Raw genomic sequence first — 24,122 nt, 5'->3', positions numbered from 1 at the left:
AGAAGCAGGTCCAGGTCACAGCCTAGTTTTCAAAGCCCAAACTCTACATGGAACATACTCCTTTGCTTGCTCTGTGAGTTTCTTATCCTTTTCTTTTGTTGGTGGCACTGGGGATTGAAGTCAGGGCCTCACGCTTGCTAGGAAGGTGCTCTACCACTTGAGCCACAGCCCAGCCTGACTCTGTGAATGTGTCCTGACATGTCACATACACCTTGATCGCCTGTGCTCAGCCTATGCTGGTGGAAGTGCCTGAGTGGCCTCCTCCAAGACAGGACACAGCTCCTGGGTTGAGCGGGTGGTCATCAGATCATGGGAACTGTCTGTACCTGTGTCCACTTCTAATGTAAGTAGAGGGGACGAGGTTTTCCACCTGGTCTTCTGTCGTGGCCAGAGTGCCAACCTGAGTAATACATGTCCACCAATGTGTGCAGCCTTTGTGTGGCATGGTGGCCATGTTCCACGGTGGGCAAAAAGGGCAGACATTCTCCTTGGAGACTTGCTTCCTACTGAGTTGACCGTGGGATGTTCACACAGGCCTGTTCTGCTTGCTCACACCCCTTCGGTCAGGACCACTGGACTTTTGAAACTGAGCACTTAGGGCCCTAGGGAGCTCATGGGCCCCCTCTTCAGGCCATTGGAGGAGGTGGACCTGGAGCCCCAGCCCTGAATGGATGCACTCCCTTTCTCCCCAAAGCCCACCCATTCTCACTGTGGGGCGATCTCAGCTTGGCTTATTCAGTTGCCTTGTATAATTTCTCAGTCCCTGTGGTAGATGCAGCTCCACCCTCACTGCACAGGTGAGGGACGGGAGCACAGAGAGGTGCTGGCCTCACACCTGGGCTTCGGAGCACCGTCTTCCCTGCCCTGGGTGCCCCTTTAAAACCGGATCTGCATGTGTCAGAAGGAGTGGGCTGTGACATGCCTTTCCTTTCACTCTGATCTCACCCAAGCCCAGCTTAGGTAGGACGGGAGGCCACCAGAGCCATCCAATTTCATAGCTCTGGTCAGTAAGAGATTGGATAGAGATTTCACTCCTGAAAATGGAGCTGCCACCTCAGCTCTGATGGCTTTATAGCTGCTGGTTAAACCATATCAGGGTCCAGCCCAGGGCTGGGCAGGCTGATCTCCCTCTGATCTTCCCATTGTAATTATCCAGCGCTGGCTCTGGGGTGCCGAGGCCAGGGGAGGTGGGGAGATTGGACTTGCTGTGCCCAGGGGTGGAGAGAGCTGTGCGCAGTGCTGGTTGCCCCTCCCTCTGGACCTCATTGCTGGTCTGTTATGGGGTGGCCACCCGGCTGCTCTCCTGCTTCTACCTGTTCTGAGTCACTGTGTGTCCTGTGGAGGTTGTGCTCTGACCCACAGGAATTTGTGGGACGCTAGGAGCCCTGTGACTCCCATGGCTCCAGGTTCCCGGGGCCTGGATGTGCATGTTTGGCCCTTTGCTGCTGGGGATGTGAGGGATGATGCCCAACCCTGTGACACAGCCTCAGTGTTCTGTGCCCTTGGAGGGGCCATTCATAGGCCTGACTGTCGGGTCAGCTCTAAAGGGTCCAAAGGACTGAGGGACCCCTGCTCAGGTTGCAGTAGAGGGCAGAGTCTCCACCTTTGCCATCCAGACCCTTCCAGCTGACCTCAGACCCAGCTGGACATGGCGTGTCAGCTCTACTGTCTCCCAGACAGCTGCGGGCCACCAGGGCTGGCTGGGATATGGAGAGGTGGAGTCTCCGGAGGTGGTCTTCCCAATGGCTGTCCCACCTGTCCATGCACTGTCTGAGGGATCTGGGAGTGGTACTGCCCAGGGTGTGACACTAAGCCTGCGGGGCTGTAACTTGAGGTAGAGATAACACAGTCCTCCCTGCGTGTTCTCAGCAGTGATGGGGCGTTCGGACCCCTTCCTGCCCAGTCTGTGATGGTCTTTCTCTTGTATCTTAATTTAATTTTTATTTTTTTGGCAGTGCTGGGGTTTGAACTCAGGGCCTCACACTTGCTAGGCAGGTGCTCTCCCACTTGAGCTGCTCCGCCAGCTCTCATCTTCTATCTTGAATTCAGAGCCCAGGAAGGCAGCCTGGTCTGAAACATGGAGCACTGGGCCAGACAGGAGTTGTTAATTGCTAACCAGAGTGGGGACACCCAAGTACAGGGTGTCACTGTTAATTTCATGAAACTTTGAAATTTATCACTGTGCACAGCCAGATGGAAAGGTGGTCTGACCCTATGGGAAGTGGAGGCAGACGGCGGGAGCTGGACGGTGGAGGTACTGGGATTTGGGGCTAAGTTCTCACGACTGAAGAGAGCAGGAGCCCAGACACCAGGATCCCAACAGGAAGCCTTGGAGTACAGACTGGGGGTGGTTTCAGCCCTTTGGGAGGGAAGCCTCTGCTAATAGCACAGGCCGTTCAGGTGGGCCTGAGCCATCTGTGGGTGCGAGCTCCTGACCCCGACCCCAAAGACCCTCCCAACACAGGCTCTTACTCAGTCCTGGCTTGCTGGTCACGGCAGACCAGGCATCAGGGCACCAGGGAATGGGGAACATTCTTCTCTGCCTTTTGGGGGTTTCTGTCCTACTTTTATTAATGAGCTCTGAGAGGAAGAGGCCATGCAAGGACGAGGGTGAGCTCTCATTGATGAAAATGGAGCTTAATTAAAGGACGGATTCATGGCCCTCGATTCTGACAAATTTATGGATGCAGTTAAGAAAAAGTACAGAGTATATCGATCTGAAGCAGCTACAAGAAATGAGCTTTTAGGTCGGGCTTCTGTGTGTGCATATCTGAAGACTCAGCTAATCAAAGGCCTTAATTGTACTTATCTGCACGGAGTGCAGAGCTGGAGGAGGTGGAGGTGCAGCTGCAGCCTTCCTGCGGTGGGAGATGCACCACACGGCCTCATCACACAGTATTGCTGGGACCACCCAGCACCTCTGAGAATGGACCCGACACAGAAGGGGCTCCTACAACCCAAGCACGTGGCAGAGGGGACCAGGAATGAAAGGCTCGGTACAGGCCAAGGAAGAACTGTGAGGACGGACAGATTGGACGGATCAGCAGATTTTCTAATGCTGGGTCCCAAGCACACAGGTGGACCATAAACGGAACAGGATTTGTTTCTGTGTGCACTTGGGGTTCATGACATAAAGTCTCAAAGGCTCGTAAACTCGAGCACCTCAGTTAGACCACATTTCCCCGAGAGCCAGGCACCAGCTCACAACCACCTGCCCCAGCTGAAGGCCACCAGCCCGTCACCAGGCGTGGGTCCTGCTGGGTTTTAGGATCTGGGATGTTTTGGAAAACAGGTTTCCCACAGCCAGACTGCCTGGAGGAGACCTTTAAAAATACACAGGGTGGAAACACCTTTGTGCCCGGCACGGGAAAGGAGTCAGTCGGGAGGGTCCAGCCATGTTCGACAGCCCTCCACAGCTATGCAGGTTAGCACCCCTGGACATGGAGGACACACAGCCCACTCCTGAGCAGATGGACAGAATTCTGCAGAGATTTCTCAGGGGTGAGGGCGGCCCTGCATAGCTACCTGGAGAGACAAAGAAAGTCCTCCACAGTTTCTTGTCTCTCGTGACGTCCCGGATTTCCTTTGTCATGTTGACCATCCTGCCCGCCACGGGAGGGACTCGGCGGAAGTCCAGGATCCTGGTGAGAAAAGGGAGGAAAGGAGTCTTTATTCTCTGTGGCTAATTCTCGGCTCTTGGCTAATTCTCACCTCTCCTGTCCTCGTCTACATCGACGTCTACATCTACTTTTGGACAGTGGTTCTACCTGGTACCATCAGTGCCAGCACAAAATGCACCCAGTTGGACTGTGGTCCATTCCTGACATGCTAGTGTCAGCTCTGCCAGGTGCCTGGGACTAAAACATGCCCTCATTCCAGGGCTAAATTTAAAACAAAATTAAATTAAATTAACCGCTGTTAATAGGACTCTTTCTGCCTGTGCACACTGCTGTTTACTTAATTGAATGGAGGTGCTGGATGCCAGCTTTTCTGCTGACACAGGATGTTGGGATGGGCTGTGTGGCATGGTCAGTTGTGCTCTGTGCAGAGGTGGCCAGGCAGGGAGGGACAGGCCACATGCCCAGGACCAAGGCCCTAGGATCCCACATAGGCCAGCATCCTGCCACTTTCCCCAATGGCAGAAGCACTGTGGACTTTGCTGCCCTGTTTTATGAACCAGTCTGCCCGATGGGTCCCCATTCCTTAAGAAGTGGCCTTGCTGGCCTGAGGCCCCCATGTTCTTTGCACAGAAAGGCTTTGCCAGGTTTGAGCTGCTCTAGGTAGCTGGAAGTCTGACTTTTTCTGTAGTCACCACAGAAGGTTTATAACCTCACATAGGTCTCCTGGGAGCCGGTGGGTCCAGGCTGCACCTCAGACCCCGTTCTGGTCCATGGGTCTGAGGTGCAGACTGGACTCCATATTCCAGCCAGCCCTGGTGACCCACAGCTGTCTGGGGGACAGTAGAGCTGACACGCCATGTCCAGCTGGGTCTGAGGTCAGCTGGAAGGGTCCAGATGGCAAAGGTGGAGACTCTGCCCTCTATTGCAATCTGAGCAGGGGTCCCTCAGTCCTTTTGACCCCAAGGGCACAGAACACTGAGGCTGTGTCATAGGGTTAGGCGTCATCCCCCACATCCCCAGCAACAAAGGGCCAAGCAGAACCTAAACAGAGACCATGTTCTGCTGGGCTGGGGGCATCCTGCAGGACACAGGTCACCAAGGGGGTCTCCTTCCTGCTGTCACCATGAACACCACTTCTTCCATGAAGCCTTCCTGGGCTCCCAGAAAAGTCAGACCTGTGATTGGCAGTTCCTCCTCTCCCTCTGCCTTCTTTTCTTTTTCCTTTTTTTCCCCAAACGATCATCATTTGCCATTTGCCTGTGCTGCTCTCTGCTAGGCACACCGGGAGGATCACAAGTGCTGTGAGGACAGAGGCCATCTCTGGGCATACTGTTCTATCAGAGCCTCAGTGTTCTGGTCTGTGAGATGGACCTATGATGGTCACCCATCTGTGTGTGTCATGAGCTGAGAACAGAGAGCACGGCATGACGAGAGCAGCTACGGTGGTATCCGAATGATGGTGAGGCCCTGTGAACCCCAGAGCCCAGGCTTGTGGCTCCTCGTGGATGTGAACCAGTGGACCTGCTGCACGGTGAACCCTTCATGGGCCTGGCACTGGGTGGTTCCACTGCAGAGGACAGGGGGTGACTCACCTGTCCAGGTGGAAGGCAGCGATCTCTGCGTTGTGCCTCTCATAGTCCGAGAAATAAAAAAAGTCAGGGGGTGTCTCCTGCTCTCTTGTTTGCCTAGAGGAAAAGGGGCAAACACAAGAGAGGGTTTGTCATTGGGACGAGCTCTGTTTGAAGGAGAAAGGCTACTGTGTGCTGGATGTAGCTCGGGCTGGCTTCTGGAGCTGACATTGATTCTAAGAATTCTGCTAACCAGTTGTCACAGTCATCATTAAAAATCAAGCCGGGTGCTGTGGCTGAATTACACCTGTAATCCCAGCTACTCAGGAGGATTGCAGTTCGAGCCAGCCCAGGCAAAAAGTTAGTGAGACCAATAAAAAGCTGGGCGTGGTGGTGTGTGCCTGTCCCAACTACACGGGAGGCATGAATAGAGGATCCTGGTCCAGACCAGCCTGAGCATAAACACAAGACCCTATTCAAAAAATAACTAATGCCAAAAGGGCTGGGAGCTTAGCTCAAGTGATAGAGCACTAGCCTAGCAATTGCAAGGCCCTGAGTTCAACCCCCAGTATCATCAAAGATAAAAACAAATGATCTAAACTTACAGTAAATACATTATCTTGACCTTGCAATGCTGGGGATAGAACCCAGGGCCTTGTGTATGCTAGGCCAGGGCTCTGCCATCAAGGGCAGAGGAGGACAGGCCTGGCTGTATAGGGTCACCCCTAACTTAACCCAGACACAGACTTTTTCTGGGGCCAGGACCAGGTGGGACAACCTCTCGCACAGTCACTGTCAGCTCCCTGGAAGGAAGGATGTGGGGTCTTTCAGGCATCTGGCACTGGACCTGTGCCACAGCTTCCCCGCTCTCCTGCTGGGTCACAACCACCTGAGGTTTCATGTACGTGTCTTCTGGCCCTCCTTCCCATCTTTGCTCACCCTGTTCCACCAAGGATGTCTTTCCCTTCACATGTCCAAACGGCTAAGCCAACTGTGTGTCTCCCAGAATGCTAGGCCCAGGACCGTACAGCACTTGGGGTTCCCAGTCAGAGAAGGAGGGACTTTGGGTGACAGAGTCCCTGAGACCCCACTCTGGAGCCTTGGCAGTGACATTCACACCATAAAGGCTCTGATGAGGCTGGCATGCCTCCCCTCCCTGCACTCCTGATGTCTGCAGTCCTGCAGGGATGGCAGGCCTCATTTGGACAACAGCTTGTAATGGCGCCTGCCCCTCTGAGATCTGTTAGGATTTGGATGTAAGTCCACCCAGCTGTACGACAAACTCCTTACCAACTTTAGCACAAATGAGGTGCTACCACCGTGGGGCCCTTTCTGCCTGGGAGCAGATGGGGACACTTTGGAGCCACAAGCCACCTGATGACATGTGACACAGAGCCAGAGGTAGACCACCACCTATTCCTGCATGTTAGTGATTGATGGCAGTATTTTCCAAAGAAATTAATTCCATATTCCACAACACACCAAAAAAACCCAGAACGCCGGGTTCTGCAACTAGAGGGTTTGGAGGGGAGTGTTTTGAGGTGCCCAGGGCCGTTAGGGGAATACTGTGCAGATGCCAGGCTCAAAGAAGCTGGCAGTATGGGAGTTGTGCCTCAGTCCTTAGGCCTTTCTGTTTCAAACTTACTAAGATCCAGTAGCACCAATGTTCTGGCTTTGTGGGAAGTCAGCAATTCCTTCTGATTTAGGCACAACAGCCACTCTTCTCCTTAGGAATCCCAGCTACAGAAGCTGCTGACACTGTACCCAGCAGGCCAACATGCTTGGTTTCACCCATAGTGCTTTTAAAAAACTGGAATTCACTTGCCCACATTTAAAAACAAGGCAGTTCCACTGTGTAGATTCTCTCCTGAACCTCAGCCCACATGCCACCTCTGTCCCAGCCTCCCCACCCTGCCCACCAGTCCCCTCCAATGTCAGCTGTGACATGGCTGAGACACCATCATGGCCAGCCATGACAACCACCTTAGTGTGGTTGCCAGTGAACTTGGTTCGCAGTGTGCATCTGCACTGTGCTTTCAACAGCTCCCAAAGTGGCCTATGGACGGGCAGGACCATTCCCAGCCAAGGTCCTGTTGAGACGCATGTCCGCGGAGTCACAGAAACAGCCTATCCCCCCACACACCCAGCTGTCCACACTGGTTCATGGAAGGCTGAAGGGGAAATCATTCTTGGACCAAGTGAAGCTCTGGGAACCAGAGCTGTGCACAGCTTTTGGGGAATACCCACAGAGAGAGCCCCAAGCTGAGCTGTGGCCACTGCCTGCAGCCTGGACTCCATCCTCAGCTGTGTGTGACAGTAACCTCGGCCAGTTATGGGGCTGGAGGCTCAGAGGCCCCGCAGCTTGGCTGCATATTTTGAAAGAAGGACCCAGTCTGAGAAGCTGAAGGACGGGAACGTGGCCAGGCCATGTGGGGTCCGCCATGGTAGTGTCCAGGCCTAAACTTAGTATCCAAGTGTGGGAAGCCGGCTGACACAAGTGTGAGGACCAGGCCTGAGTTTGCACACCTGGACACCTGGCTGGTGTGGACCTGGAAAATCCTCAGAGGGCAGAGGGCTGAGCCCTCCCCGGACTGGCCTGAGGCAGAGGCAGGAACGCAGGCGGACCAGATTTCACCTTGCTGCTCTCAGGCAGGATTTGCGGTGACAAGATGTTAACATTTCCAAACTGCATTTGGGTCAAACTGCATTGACCCGAAATCGCAAGAGCCCCTTGGCCTAGCCCCCCTACCCACTCACCAGCAGTCTGTCATCAGCAGCCTGAGACACTGGAGACCTCAGTGCTTGGGAATGACAGTAATGTTTCAAAGCCTGTGACTTCGTGTCCCTGGTCAGAGGAGAGATGTGAGGGGCAAGTGTCACTCCTCCCTACTGTCTACCACTCACTATGGGAGGCACCCATGTTAGGGTCCAGGGGTTCCTGGAGGCCCGACAGGAAGGCAGAAGCCCTGCTGTGCAGGCCATGCATGCCACATGCCGGGCACCCAGGACAGATGTGTGGGAGACCCAGCCAACAAAGGAGGAGTTCTTCAACCATCTACTTAAGGAACAGCCTGGCCAGGACCCTGGGTCCCTCTCCATCCAGCAGGCCCTCTGCCTGATCAACTGTCACAGCCAGGATCCCACAGTCCCAAGGGCCCATCCTTCCTGGCATTCTACAGATGGAAATGTCCCATGAGATGAGAGACTTGGCCCCTGAGCATCACAGAGGGCTTGACCTCAGTAGTAACTATCAGCAAGCCCAGATCACCTGGCAGAAGCTGAACACAGCCTACGACTCTAGCCCCTAGTGCAGGGATGCAGACGCAGGCATGGTGCAGTGCAGACTCATTTTCCTCATGAGAAGCAGATTCTGACCTCCTCAGCACTAGCTTGGTACTTCCTAGTTTGCCCTCCCTGGGCAACCCTGGCCAGCCTGCCTCAGTGATTTGGGACCTTCCATGCCCTGTCTGCCCAGAGGAAGGATGTAGGCAGAGCTGGCCCATCCTCAAAAAACCAGGCCCCAGCCCCTGACAAGCCCAGAGCTGCTGTGAGAGGTAGGGCCCTGGACAGTAGGGCAGAATGGGCATTAAGTGAAATTCTGGCCAGTGCTGAATGCTCCCAGTTGTGCACATGGGGAGGGAGGATCCACCCTGCTTTGCCCCTCTGCTCCTTCAGGGCCAGGGTGATGGTAGAACACACCAAGCTCACAGGCTGGCTGGACAAACAGTGGACATAGGGATGGATGGATATACAGCCAGACAGGCCCATCAGATGGGAGCCCAAGACTCCCCTGGCTCTGCCACCAACACTACTAGGCCCTGAGGAAGTCCCTCCCTGATCTGGCCTCAGTTGTCCATCTGTAAGGTGGGTCGGTTATGATGTCTAAGTTTCCTTCAGCATAGACATGGCCTCAGGTCAGTGGGCACCTGGGGGACAGTAGGTCCCCTGAAGGGGCTGCTCTCTGGGCTCATTCTCCTTGGTGGGACACCCATCTATCCATAACTTAGGGACACTCAGACCTGGCTACTGCTCCTGGCAGCACCCCTGATGGCCTGGATACCCCTCAACATCAGAAAAGCTAAGTGCAGAGTCACAGAGTCAGAGGGATGGGTGCTAGGCATGACATCACTTACTCCACCTTGTCCCCACCCCCGCCCTCTGGAACACAGCCTGTCCCTTACCCATGGCCACCCAAGTGGTGCTGAGCTCCCTCACTGCTCATGGGCAGGGAGTATTCACCATTGGCTCAGTGCAGCTCAGCCTGGAGTAGCTCCTGGACCCCCTAGCAGCAGGCTCTCCCGTGGGCACTTTCTTTGGGGACAACTGACCCCACCACATCTGGGGACACAGGTACTTGAAGTGTCTTGAGTGTACTTGTGTGGGCTCTGCCCCCAAGCTGGATTTGTGACCATGTGCTCCGTGCCTGCCCAGCCCAGGCCCACAGAACTTCCCTTGGTGATGGGCTTATTCATCTATACCATCCACAATGGCAGCCGTAGGCCATATGTGGCTACTGGGCACTCAAAATGTGGCTATTGCCACTGAGAATCCAGCTTTCAAATTTCACTTAAATTAATTTATATGCAAATAGGTGCATCTGTTGGTGCTGGGCCATGTGGCTCTGTGCCCCAAACACCTATGTGTTGTCAGGCTGCTTCCCTGGCCACCGATGCTGGGATACTCAGGTCTTTTGGGGGCCTCTGCACCTCCCTGCCCTGTGCTCATCACTTGTCAATGACAGCATGCATTCCCCTCACTGCTTCCATCCTGGGCCCTCAGGCTGCAGATGGACCTGTCAGGACCACTTCCACAGCAGCACGGACAACAGTGTCCAGGTCTGTGGCTCCCTTTGGGCTCTGCCACGGACCGGCTATGTAATAGCCCCAGTCCTGTGTCCAGGCTCTAGAGGAGGAATGAGAATGCCTGCTTCTCAGGGAGATGGAGTGTACACAGGCCTGGGGCACTGCTGGTGGTCAGTGGGTGCTGGACCTTCATCTTCACATGCAGACTAGATGTCCACTGGGAACTCTGCTGGCCTGGCCCCCTCAGAGTCAGCCCTCAGTGATCACAAACAGCAGGGCCTCAGGAGCTCAAGTAGGCCTGGGCCCAGGGAGGGGCTGACCCAGGGGATGTCCAGTGAGGGTCCACTCAGGGCAGGGCCATGATGAGGGGTGGTTAAGCTCTAACCACCCACTATAGGCACACACACAACTTCATGCACACTAATGCTGTGTGCACATGTGCTCCATCCCACAGGGCAGAGTCAGCAGGAGGACCTTGGAGACCAGGATTAGAACAGAGCTCCACTGACCTCTCCAGATGCAGCTGCACAGAAGGGCTGGGAACTTGAATTAGTAGCCGGGTGAAGACAGTCTGCTTCCTTCCCCACTTCAAAAGGAACCTAGGAGCCCAGCTGCAGCACAGTAAACTGTATAAATCCAGTCACTAAAATGAAACCCATCTGGCAGTTCCTGCCTGAATCTGCTTTGCTCCTGGTAAGGACAGGGGCAGACAATCTGGTGGCAGTTTCATGCCAGCTCTGGGCCAGGCCCCTGTCCATCCTAGAATGAGCAGGGCTTGGTGCTCAGGCAGGTGCTCATGGCTCAGTTCTGTGCATGATGCAAACAGAAGGCAGCAGCCTAAGGGCAGAGGAAGGAGCTGGTTTCCAACAAGCCAACCCTTTAAGGCCACAGAAGGCCCAGCCACTTCACCCCCAAATATGGCCCATCCCTGCCCTGGGGGATCAGGTGGAAACTCTGCAGGCTCCTTGCAGGTCACAAGCATCCTGGCCAGCTCCTGCTCCTGCTGTCCCTCCCAGGGAGGCCAAGTTGAGACCCCAGCAGTCCCAGCCTTTGCCGGTCTTCCTCTCCAGCCTGGCTCAGCCCCTTGCAGGTCCTTCCTTGTCCCTAGACAGAGCAAGGTTCTGTCCCCCGGAGCTCCTGGCACCTGCTACACTGGGGAGTATTGTCTGCAGGGCTGGAAGGGCCTGGGGGCAGGGATGTCCTGTCCTCTGGATCCTGAGCACAGCCAGAGGCCTGACAGCACAGCAGGTGAACAAAGGATGAGCAAGCAGTAGTGGGAGACATGGGGTGGCTCCTGGCTCTCTGCATCCTCCATCTCTTGCTTCCTTGTTTCTTCAATCACCACCAACTTTGTGGTCACTTGCACAGACTTGGGGCCAAAACCCAGCTGAACACTTCGCTGCAGAGGCTAAATTTGTGCACTGTGCTAAACAACAAGCAGTCTTTCTTCTCCCTCTCCCTCTCCCTGCCTGGCCCTCTGAGCAGGTCCCACACCTGGAATCCAGGTGGCTCTGAGCCCTGTAGCTCCAGGCAGGATCCTGGCACTTCCTTGAGACCTCTCCAGCCTGGCCCAGAACAGTTCCTGGTTCCGCATCCCTGAGTTTGGAGGATCTACCTCTCACCCTTCACAGAAGTGGGCGGCTGTCCCAGCCCCCCACACACAGCTGGCCACACACAGCCTGTGGGTTTCCCTGGCTTCCTGGTGCCCTTTTTCCCAGAACAGCCCAGGAGTTCAAGGAAGGGGTGAGGGACGCTCTGTCCCCGTGGGCCTCTCTAAAGAGGCTCCGAGAACCTTACTTCCAGTGCCTCCGTATGTATCCCATGTCAACTTAGACCCAGATGCGGGTGCCTCTCCTGCCTTCTGCCAGGAGTCCAACCTCCCCGCTGAGTGTCTGCTTTGCTGACCCCTGACCCCTGATGAGGGGCAGGAACAGCACTTACTCGTGGGCCTGTTTCCCTTTCTGCATGACAGAAAAGGCACAAGAGGATTCCTGAAAGGGTCCTCAGATAAAGGTGAGGGGAAGGGAGAAAGGAGCCATCCCCAGCTGCCACTCCCCAGGGTCATCTGTGTGCTGGGGTCACAAATGACCTCATACCCAATGGGGGACCCCTCCCTCCCCACCTGCTTGCTGGATGCTCCTGGGGATATGTGTGCAGAGGGCAGCAAAGGGCACCATTGCCCCCACCCCTTTAGCCAGGACCCCACCTGCTGCCTGCAGGGTGCCCTAGCTACCTGGCTCTGGCAAGGTGGCCACACTTTATGAGTGCTTTTCTCAAAACCAGGTCCTGGGGCTGCCTGCAGTAAAATCAAGGGGAGAGGGGTCCATTACAAATGAGGAGGTCCAGGCTCACTCCAGGCCTGTGGCATCAGGATCCTGAGGGCTGGGAAGCCGCATTTATTTCAGTGAACAACTCTGATTTGATGTGACCCCTGTGAACACCGAGGCTCTGGACTCAGGAGTCCTGACTCATGCGTGTCCAGCCCCCCAGCTGCCTCCACCGTCTCCCAGGACACATCATGAAGAGAGAAGCCCAGGGCCCACCTTGAGCTCCAGGCCTTGCTCCCTACAGCCCCTGTCCTGTTGCCTGTGGTGTCACAGAGGCAGGCACTCGAGTGGCCGTGACAATACAATACCTGATTGCCAAGAATGGAAGCAATTCCAGTGCCCATGAATCACAGGTGGCAGCCCGTGGCACATCCACACAGGGGCACACTGCCCAGCTACAGAGACAGGATTGTTACCTCGCATGGATGGCCTCTCTTGCTAAGTGTCCCACTGAGTGGCTGTGGCTCACCTGTGTTGTCACTTGGGGGGTTGTGGGTGGGGGGAGCAGACAGGTTCTATGCCTCCTGGGGTATCCACATGTCAGCCCTGTCACAAAACTCACTCTGAGCACAGAAAGCCTCCAGGCTCCCCAGTCAGTCAGCAAGGAGCCTAGACTTGCATATCCTCCAGGGTCAGTGTGCCAGGTGGTGACAGCTTTAACACTGCAGAGCCCCCGGTCCCTGGACTCCACCCCTGCCACACCAGCCCCTCTATTATGCTGAGAGACACTCGGTCTGGAGCAGCCTCCACACCTGACTTTTGAGCCTTGTCCAAGGGCAGCTCCAGGGAGCCGTCCTCATCAGTGCCATGTGGAGCTCTGGTCTATTCCAGGTGGCAGTGAGTCTGGGGCTGTCTCAGGCCTCCCTCCGGCAGGGAACCCTCTGGCAGGCGCCCAGTCTAATCTGTGCTGATAAGGCCTTGGGCAGAGCTGGCACCGAGGCTCCTGGAGGGCAGGAGGGCCTTGTCACACAGTGAATGCTCAAGTGCTGGAGGCAGTGAGGGGAGAATGAGAGAATCCTGGTCAGCATAACGTACTGAGTGCGAGGTGGGTCCCGAGCAGGGCTCCCTGTTTAAGGTCTTTACTGAGGGGGAAAGGGACGGCCAGTCATGAAGGAGAAAACCCTCAGTGCAGGGTCCACTCTGGTCCTTCAGCTGCCCAAACCACATGGGGGAAATGACGATTCCATGTAGCCATCTGCCCACTCCCAGTGGGGTCCCCAGCAGCCAACAAAGGCTGAGTGTACTCTGGTCTCTGAGATGTGTCGCTGGGCAGGTGGCAAAAGGGTTTCTCAGGGCCAGGGTGCTAGGTGCTGACACTTGGGCATGTCCCTGGGACTGTGGGAGCGAGCGGTGAGATTGGACCTTTTCGCACAACCTGTGAGGATGAGTGGCTGGTGGAGGTTGTAATGAGACAGGACGTCCCCTTGGAGACCATCAGGTGCTACAACATCACTCTCACCCTTTTGGGGACGTTTTCAGCCTCTTTCCCATGGCAGCAGACTGGAAAAGTACTGGACCTACCTCATCAGGCAGGGGACAGACTTGGTGACCTCAGCCACCTGGCAGGGTTCAGGGGAAAGGTGTGCCCAGGTGTGGAGGGCAGGGGAAAGGCATGACCTCTTCTCTCAGGATGGAAAGATGTTATCAGAAACTTAGCTGGCTGGGGACAAATGCTTCCTGGAACAGGAGGGTCCTTGTCCAAACATCTGAGGGCCCAGGGCCCAAAGTCACATCCTTAACAGCTTGGCCAGGTCACAGGAGATCGGAGGAGAGACCAGGTGACCTCTCCCATCTGTCAGTCACTCTCTACAGCATAGGCCCAGAAGTGTGGCCCCACAGCACTAGCCAGGCCGCTGGCCCATTCTAGCTGCACAACCTCTCACTCCAGACCAGCTGCCTGGCCAGGCTGGCCCTCAGGGTCAGGGGAGAGGCCCAGCTTTGCTCTCTGCAGTAGGACAGGTAAACACCAGTTCACAGAAGGAAGTAGGTAAAAATAAGCACGGGTGAACTAGCAGGAATCCCTCTTCCAGTGCCATCTGCCCCCAAATGCTGCTTTGTGTGTGTTCATCAAGACCCGCAGGAGCAGGCACTTCTGAATTCTATCTGGGGGAGGACAGGGTGCCAAGTGGTGGTGGTGCAGTCACTGGTATGCTAGACACAAATGACAAGGATGTCTCACAGTTTTCCAGAACGTGTTCTGACACTCCTCATTTTCAATATGCCAGGATTCTCCAAGAAGAAGCAAGTGGCCCATGGCCCTTTCCCTGCATGGCCTCGCCCACCTGGCTGGCCCTCGGAGCTGCGGTGGGCCCTGAGGCTGTGCTGATAGAATTTCAGGATGGAGGTCAGGACTCCACACGGTCACATACCACCAAGAGCACAGTGGGCTGTCTCTCCTCACTTGGGCTCTGGAAGGACCATCGGAGAGGGAAAGACCCAAAGGAGACCCACATGCTGGGTCACTGGGCAAAACACCAGGTCCTGGGGGGCTTGCACTTGGGGGTCCACAGGGCATTGTGTAAGCCCCTCCACAAGAGGCTCTGTACAGAGACCCCTAGGCAGCCTTGAGGCACTGATGCCTTGTGGCCAGGATCCTGGAAACCTGGGGACAGGGGTGTCCCTGGGTCTCACTCTATCCTTACCAGGAGCTGGGGCTGCCTGTGGGTCCACCACCATCAATAGGGAGCCATCAGTCCCCATGATCCTCCCCATGATTGCTTCTGAGGTCAGAGTCAGCCACACCTGCCTGGCCTCTGTCCTCAGCAAGAAAAAGAGGAGGTTTCAAGTTTGACTTCAAAACCACCGAGCTGGGCTGGGGGTGAGGCACAAGCCATGCTCTGAGGTGGCCTTTTAATGCAGTCATGGTGACTGAGAGGGTAGAAAACCAGAGCCTCTTCTCTCAAGAGGCCAGACGTCATACCTCTGGTACTTGGAGGGCCACAATGGCCCCAAAGGCCACTAGAAATGCAGCAGGCAGACTCTAGGGTTTGCTCAGCGACTATGACACCTACAAGTCTGAATTAAAACACCTTCGAGGGGCTTCACATTCTTAGAGGCCTCTCACCACTTCTAGCTGTCCACACTGTCTCTCCCTCACCTCCAGGGCCAAACATACCCAACGCCCCTTCCTTTAGAACAACTTCCCTCAGCTCTGAAGACAACAAGGAAGTGCTAATCCATACTGCAGTGAGAATGACTTCTTTGCTGACTGCTCCCAGGCAATCTGTGGGGCTAAATAACGTCCTTCAAAAATGTCCACATCTGAGTTCCCAGGCTTTGAGGATCGAGGAAGGAGCCATGAGCCACGGAACGTGGGAGGACACAGAAGAAGCAGGAGAGGGGCCTCCCAAGGCCTGTGGAGTCTGTCATCTGTGTCAGACTCTGCCTAAACTGTGACAAGGAGTTCGTGCTCTTTGAGGCACTAAATCTGTGACATTCATCATGACGACCTCAGGAAGCCAGTACCAAATCGTTGGCAAAGCGACTTGGCTGTGTAATTGGGAAGGTGGCAGAATTCCCGCCTGTGTCCTCTGTGACAGAATTTGTGCCACTTTTAAGAAATGCACAATGCTTTGAGAGAAGGTACTGCTGTTTGGGAAAAAGCCAAGAGGGGCAAAATCCCAGGGACGAGCACATGCCTGTCCCTGGGCAGCCGATTAGTCTTTACCGGGGCCCACACAGTCCACTGCTGTCCTCCTTGTAAAGACAGGGAACTTGAGGCTGGAGGGGAGGAGCATTTGCAATCACATGGTCAGAAAACGGCGGGGCCATTGGGAACCAGTGTCTGTGATTCTAAATCCCGAGGGTCACAAAGTCAGACCTGATCCTCAAAGTCTGTGTTCCCTCCTGGATCAGAGCTGCCTCTGGGCACTGTGACTCCCAGGCACTGGAGCTGTCATAGTGAGGATGAAGGTGCTGGCTGCCCCCCAAAAGGGCTTCAGCATCCTCAGAAGGCTGGTTCCCCAGGGACAGAGGTCTGGATCCATCCTGGAAAGGTCTGGGCTCCACATGGGAAGCTCTGGATTATCTGTGCCTCTTTGTAGCCTCGGCAGGAGATCCCGTTTCCATGCCTCAGTTTCCTCATCTGCACAAGGGGTAAAATGACAGATGCTGAGTTCCCAAGAGGTTTTAAAGTGGGTGTTCAGTGGCATCCAGCCTTATAGCAATCTTAGTCACCAGCTGGGCCTTACAACTGTGATACCGGGGCCTGTGTGTCCTGCAGGTGGACAGCTCAGTGTTCCCATAGCCATGTCTGACTCAGAAGTTTTCTGATGGACTCTGCCAGTTCCTTGAAGGAGCAGTGGTGGGGAGTGAAATGGCCCTGGGGGTGTCTTGATGAGTGTAGAGAGATGCTGGCTCGTTCATACCCTCTCTCTGAGCTGTGGGGAGCAGTGACCTAGAGCAAGACGAGGTGGAGGCTCAGACCTGGTCTGCCAACTCCTCAGAGCACACAGAAGTGAATGTTGCCTCTGCTCTGAGGGCTCAGCTCCCCTGTCCTGGATCAAAGCAGCCTCAGCCAATGGCTAAGGGACCAGAAGCATATTCCAGTCACTACCTGCAAACCAGGCTGTGCTCTGAGGCTCCTTTTGGACCTGTGAGTGGGGTGAGTCTGTTCTTTGGATGGATGGCAACACCAACACCAAAAGACAAGGGTCAGAGCATCCCAGGCAGCATGTGCAAAGGTCCTGAGGTGGAAGCAGACAGGTTCCTGCAGACTCCTCTGTCCAAGAAGGAGGCTGCAGCACTGTGTGTGAACATGGTAGGCTGTGGGGATGGCCACATATGATAGTGGGCTTGCTCCAGGGAACTGGAGCAGGATGTGAGCTGGTGGAGCTCTGCTCAGTCAGGATTGATGATGCTTAAACACAGGTGTCAGGGCGTTCCATGGGGAGGAAGGTCACAGGAGAGGTTGTCCAGCACCACATTGTACATCCTGGGCTGGTGCGACCATCCTGGGGTGCTGCTTGGTGGGAAGGTGAGGTGGTCGGTGGCTTGGTGTGTTTCTGACAAGCAGTTCCCTCATGGGTCTGTGATGCGTGCTCAGTAGTCCCATTTTAGCAAGACTGAAGAAGGTGTCTGAGGTCACCGGCTGGTGAGTCGCCTGCCGGGCCAACACCCTCCATCCACCTTCCACACAAGCCTCACTATTTGCTGGCCCAGCCATGGGGACATGGAAGGTTCCCTAATTTCTGGGGTACAGCAGCAAGTACCCACATGCTGGTGGCTGAAGACAACAGAGGTGCATACCGTCTCAGTCCAGAAATCAGGAGGAGTCCAGTGTCACCACGTCACAGGACTGGGCTTCCTCTGGGGGCTCCAGGAGGGTCCTTCCTGCCCCTTCCAGCTTCTGGAGGCTCTGAGTGTCCCTTGGCTGGTGGCCCCATCACCCTGTCCCTTCCTCCACTTTCACACGGCTTCTCGGGTGCACATGACGTCTCGCCCCAGCTCTTCTTATTTATGAGGACATGTGGTGTGTTTAGTCAAGCCACGCACTTCCCCACGTCTCCAAAGAGAGGGTGCCATTTCAAATACAGTGAACTGTCCAGGTTCTGGGGATCAGGACCTGACATCTTGGGGTGTCCCACCCCAGGGCCAATCGTCAGGAAACATCCACCACTTTCCTCCTGAGTACACAGTGGATCCCTGACTCACCAAATGACGGCGTGGAGGTGAAAATTAGCCTCCTGTCTTGGTAATCTTCCCATCACTCACTCTGCAGAAAACAGCCACCTCGTCATTACAAGATATATTAAGCTGCTTAATGCCAGGTTTTCAGCGGTGAATGTTCTGGAAGGTGAGGGGGCTTCTTGTTAGCAGTTGCTCAGCACAGCCTGAGCCTTAGACGGAGTTTCATGCTGAATGTGGCATTGCCGCCATCGCCCTGCAGGGAAGCCACTGTGCACACGCAAGGCCTCGGGTGCCCGCCTGCCTCGGGTGTCCGTCTGCCTCGGGTGTCCGTCTGCCTCGGGTGTCCGCCTGCCCTAGCAGGTCAGCTACCTCTGAACGGGGGATGGCCTTGAACAGCTGCAGACAGGAGTGGCCCCTGGGCTCGGCCATAAGGGTTTCTTCCCCTGCTGTGGCCCAGGTCACAGGTAACTTGAAACTGAGGAAGGACAGGGAGGACAGCCACTTGGGCGCCAGTGGAAACAGGTTGCAGAGAAGCCCGCAGAAGCAGAGCGTCGTGGCGGGGAATGCACTTCCGTCAGCCTTGGCCCTGGGAAGGAGCCTGTTTCCCTGCGTGCGTTTGGAGACCATGATGGCTCTGACAAAGGAGGACAGGCCTCTGCCAGGGGTAGGAAGCATCCCGTTGGCTGTCCTGGTAGGTTTGTCTCTGCAGGCTTCTGGGGGGCACGGTGCTTGAGAGTCAGGATGCAGCCTGCCTGTGTGAGCTGGTGGCGTCCTGACCAGGCCTTGGTGCCCTTTGGCTTCTGAATTACCTGGCAGATGGTCAGGCTAAGTCAGGGATGGGGTGTCCCCAAGTGTGGGGTCATGGAGCGGTGCGGGCTTGGCTATTCTATGTAAATGTGTCCAGGAGGGTGCCAGGCCTCACATGTGTCAACAACAGAAATGCCCAGCAGTGGCCATCCAGCAAGGCCAGACTTGGTGGACACAGGATGACACAGACAAAGACTGCAGAGCTGGCTCCAGTGACAGGTGGTCTGTACCTACTGCTTGTCCTCTGAGACAACTGTTCCGTGGACATGCCAGCTTGCTGACAGCCGACCGGGATTCATCATCCTCCTGGCCTCCCCACTTCCACGGGGTCAGACTCTTGCAGGTGAAGGACCGGAGGCAGGCCTAGCTCCCTAACCCCATGCTGAGGCCAGTCCTGCACAGCCCAGACCTTGGGGGTGTCCCCTTTGGGCACAGGTCCTGAGCCTCACGGTGCCTGCGACCTGCTGTGCTACAGAGTCCCCAGGTCTCTGTGGAGTGGGATATTTCTCAGCTTTTGCTGAAACCATCTTTTGCAGCACCCAGAGGGCAGGAACCATCACATCTAAACTACGCTCAGGGCAGGGGCTCCCCAAGACCTACTTCTTCCTCTTGGCAAGATTTTGGATTGCCCCAGACATCACACAGGATGTGCATTTCTTCCTGACACGGTCAGAGCTTCAGAACCAAGCAGCAAGGTGCTGCTGTTTCAGATGACCCCTAAGACCCTTCACGATGGCCTGATGGACCCCTCCTGTGGTCTGCAGGAAGCTCAGTGTTTGCCCTTCACAGTGGGACAGGAGAACAAACTCACGGGTTTGTTTGGCTGGGCAGAGGATTCTTTCCCCCTCTTGGGCCAATTTAAAGAAAATCACCTTGAAAGTGAATCAAAGGTCAGTAACAAGGAAAGTCTGAGTCATTTCCATTTAAAGATAATGGCTATGGGGCAGATTTGATTTTCAAAGCAAAGAGGGGAACGTGACTGGAAAGTGAGATCTCCTGTATTTGTAAATCTTCCTGATGCCAGGTGCAGTGGCTCATGCCTGTAATCCCAGCTACTTGGGAGGCTGAGACTGGGAGGATCACATTTCGAGGCCAGCCTGGCAAATAGTTCTCGAGATTCCATCTCCAAAATAACCAGTGCAAAATGGACTGGAGGTGGGGCTCTAGTCCCACTTGCTTTGCAAGTGAGAAGCCATAAGTTCAAACCCCAGTCCTACCAAAAAAGCAAAAATACCCCTCCTCTTGCTCACGGAGGATTCGTGCCTGTGGCTGGGGGGTGGGGGGAGGACGCAGGTGGAAGTGAACAGCTCCCTCGGGGGCCTGGAAACAGGTGCATGCTTCTCTCTGCACCGCAGCTCCATGCTTCATCGTTTTATTTAAGGGTAATAAAAAGATGAGGCACCTCTCACAACTGAGCTGAGGATTAAATATTCAGCACAAGGTTACTGCTATCTCTTCTCTCCAGGGAGCCCTAGAGGTTTAGAAAATACCAATAGAAGAAACACACCAAATCCAGAACGAAGGGCTCACGTCTCACCCATTCTGGGCTTACGGGGGACCTTAAATCTTCAGGATTCCCTTGGGGTCATTAAAAATGACCAGCGCTGGTCAAACTGCTTCTGAATGAAATCCCTGACTTTCATTTTTCTCCCCGGAATGGAGAAAATGAAAACCATATTTTCTTTTAATCTTCCCTCCCTTCTGTGACAATTAGAAGCTTGCTCCCCATACAAACAGGCACCCTGGTCTACTAACCAGAGAAGAACCCAAGATGATGCTCTCAGTACTGCTGTTCAGGACATCTTGTGGGGAAATGGCTACTTTGATTTTCTTTAAAGGGTCACATCTCTATGAGCCCTCAGGAATTGCTCCCCTGTGTGTCCAGGCAGCAGGCTAAGGTATCCCAGAAGGCTGGGAGAGGAGGCCAGGAAGGGAGGCTGGAAGGAGGAGGCCAGAAGGGAGGCCAGCAGGGGAGGCCGGGTTGCTGGCTGTCCCAGGCTTGGCCCCAGCAGCTCCGGGCACAGCCTTGGCTTCCCTTTAGGAGAGTGGGGCTCGGCCATAGCTGCGTGCTCTGAAGGCTTCTCTGGGTCTTACCAGTTATTTATCTCCCTGCTGGGCTCTGCCACTGCTGTGTTCTGTTCCTTACTTCCTTTCCCTTTATCATATTAAGAAAAGAAATGTCTAGCTGCTAACTAAGGGCAGGAAACGGCAGATGGCCTCAGTCAATGACATTCTGGCCCTAAGTGAATCTTTGGAGGCTGGTTGGGCCGGTGTGGCCCCTGCCACTGAGGACCAGCTCTGCTCCACTCAGTCCCCAGAGTTATGGGCACAGTGTGACTAGCTGTGCTGACCACATGGGCCCTGGGGAGAAGGAATGATGAACCCCAAATACCTCATTGCATTGGCCTCGACACAGGGTCACAAGGCCACAGTGAGACCTGGCTGTGCAGCTGAGTGGCTGTACGGTGCGTCCCCTTTCTTGCTCTGGGGCCTCATCTGTAAACAAATAATGATGACATAACAGCTCTTGTAAGGGTGGCTAAGAGACCTTTACAGCAAGCTCAGAGTCAGCAGAGCTGGACACATACCTGTGACGATCTAGGATCCCCTGAACTCCTGGTGGCCTTTTCCAGGGACCCAGAGAACTCAAGTGGTCAAGAAGCAGAGGCAGCAAGGGCAGTCTGGGCAGCTGGTCATAGTGACACTTGGACATCAGGAGAAAGGCCACAGGGGCCTCCTGAACAAAGTGGGGTGTGGTGAGGGAACACCCTTTTCTGGAGAACCCAAATGGTACTCCTGATAGATGAGCTCCCCTCCCCTCTGTCTCCCACATTCTGTGGAGCTCACCACAGTCCACTTGTCCTCAGTGAGTGTGGGGCTGGCCCAGTCCTCTGATGGCACCTGGTGGGCAAAGAGCTAAGGGAGACGCAGGGTAGCTCTGAGCTGCGGGGGCCGGGCAGGCTCAGCTGGGGCACGTTCCCCACGGGCGGCCAGGCCCAGCTCTCCTGGAGTTCCTAATCTCTGATTTTCACTTCCGCTTCCGCAACGTTGAGGGGCCCCACGGTCTCTCAGAAGCCCCTTTCAGGACCGTTGCTTGTGGGGTTTTCAAATTCATACGAGTCATTTTTCTCTAACTATAAAAATAATCTACAAATCTAGAGATGACCCAGCATCTCCACCTGGGCCAGTAAGTAATGATGGTGTCTATTTGAGGCCCAGATTCAAGCTGAGGGTGTGGCCCAAGTGGTAGAGCAAGCCTAGCAAGCACGAGGCCCTGAGTTCAAACCCCAGCACCGCCAAAAAAAAGAGCCCAGATCTAAAGAACTACGTAGCCCCCACTCCTGCCCCAGAGCTGCTCCCAGTCGGTGTCTCCATGTGGCTGTGCCACCAATGCCTGTCATACTCCTGCCCCATGTGCTCAGGGAGAGTCACTGCCTGCCCTTGCTTGGCATGGCTTTCAACCGGTGCCCAGAGAAAATGAAAGGGTGCCACGGTCCTGCCTCCTCATCAGATGAGTAAGAGGGCGTCTTAGGCTCCAGGCAGGGCCTCCTGTGCCACAGGCCATGGGTCATGGGTCCCACCCCACTGCTCAGAGCGCAGGCCCTCTTTCCTGCAGGGCCTCCTGCCTCTGCTCTTGACCTTTGCCTGTCTCGACCTTGCTGCTCAGCCCTCAGTGTAAACACCGCCTTCCCGACCATGGCCAGAGCGAGGCAGAACAGGCACTTGGCCAGTATTGTGGGAGGAACGGTGACATCCCTGGAATCACCCTGCTTGTCCCTATGCCCACCTTCACCCTGCTCCTCGGCCTGAGTTCTCCCCATGAGATTTCCCGTCTGATCCTGGCCCGGTGTCTGTTCACGGTTACTGTCTCCCTCTGGGATTTGAGCTCTGTGCAAGGTGGGGCTGTGTTGTGTCCTGCTCATGGTGGACACTCAGGAGTCAGTCAGATGGACATGCTGGGTGGAGGCTGGGACACGGGAGAACGGACCTGGTCTCCCACAAAGACCTGGTCACCCACATTTACAGGGACATCTTTCAGACAGGGGAGGCAGGACCTGTGTGCTGTGGCCCAGCTGCCCTCAGTGTGGCAAGCCCTGTAGCAGCCCAGAGGGCAGGAGGTGTCCAGGCGGCTCCTCATTCAGTGGACCAGGAGCTGACTAAGGATCCTGGCCTGGTGTCCCCACTGAGGACAAGGACGAAGCTTCTGAAACCAGAAGGCCCTGTGGCAGCCAAAGCTGGGGTGAGGAGCAGGCTGGGAAGTGGCCCAAGCCCAGAGTGGACACAAAAGGTCCTTGTCTGCTTCTGGTCAAACCCAGGCCTCTGCTGGCCCCACACCCACCACTGGGGATTGGGCAATTTGTTTGCCTTTGGGGCCTGGAGGGGACACAGTGCAGGGAAAGAAGAATTATTTATCAGCAGGACAGCAAATCCTTGAAAATTCCTAACCACTCCCTTTCTGGAGGAAGCACTCTATTGCCCCAAGCATTGGTCTGTGGAGCCTGTGCCTAGAAGGTTCTACTATGGTCACCCCGGGATGACTATTGTGGAGGTCTCCTGCTCAACCCAGACCACACAGAGGTCCCCTCCTCATCCCAGGGCCTCACAGAGGTCTCTCTGATCACTCTAGGTCACACAGAGGTCCCTTTTTGCCCCATGGCCATGTAGAGGTCCCCTCCTCATCCTAGACTATGCAGAAGACCCCTGATCACCCTCAGGATCTCACAGTGGTCTCCTGCTCACCCCAGGACCATGCAGAGGTCCCCTAATCACCCCTAACCCAGTTGTTATAGTGGGAACCTTCACTGCTAACCCTAGCCAAGCCACTAATGCCTTTGGAGGTTCTGAGCAGGTCATATCTTGTGCCCACCTGGGTTCAGGCAAATGAGCCTGAGCTGTGGGTCTCTGGCTGTCACCTGTCACTTCCATTCCCATCACATCAGTCAGCAAGTGGTAGCAAAGGGTGGTCTTGCAGAGGAAGGGCCCCGAAGCCAGCCCCGGGCTCAGCCAGGCTGTGGATGGGTGTCCTGCACAGACAGTGTGGGAAGGGTGGGCACAGTGGGGAGGCCACTGGCATCTCTCAGTCATCACTCAGCCTCTGCTGTCCTCCCCTGGAGACCAGGCTCGGAGCCTGGAGGTTCCATCTATTCCAGCTCAGTCGTGTCTTCCTGGGGACATTGCAGGCCACATAGTAGTGTCAAATGTTTATGCCCCAGGCACAGAGAGGACCCACTGAGGTCATCAGCTGGACAAAGCTCTGGTGGTACAGCTATAATCCCAGCACTCAAGAGACGGAGGCAGGAAGGTCATGAGTTTGAGGCCAGCCTTGGTTACATATTAATACCTTGTCTCAAAACAACAAAAAAGTTCAGG

The 24,122-nt window shown here is 55.2% G+C and overlaps 1 protein-coding gene across 1 annotated transcript in view; it reads right to left on the bottom strand.

The window, feature by feature from the left end:
* Fam20c (FAM20C golgi associated secretory pathway kinase) overlaps positions 1-24,122 on the bottom strand; it is a 44,645-nt gene that overhangs the window by 5,490 nt on the left and 15,033 nt on the right. Inside the window, exons 4-5 of the mRNA XM_074075369.1 lie at positions 5,213-5,305; positions 3,526-3,641 (exon numbers count right to left, since the gene is read on the bottom strand). Coding sequence (XP_073931470.1) covers positions 3,526-3,641; positions 5,213-5,305 — 209 coding nt within the window. The remainder of the gene's footprint in view (positions 1-3,525; positions 3,642-5,212; positions 5,306-24,122) is intronic.

This window comes from Castor canadensis, chromosome 6, assembly GCF_047511655.1.
Source record: "Castor canadensis chromosome 6, mCasCan1.hap1v2, whole genome shotgun sequence".
Lineage (NCBI taxonomy): Eukaryota > Metazoa > Chordata > Mammalia > Rodentia > Castoridae > Castor > Castor canadensis.
The sequence above is the reverse complement of the archived record's forward strand: the minus strand, read 5'-3'. Positions and strand labels throughout refer to the sequence as shown.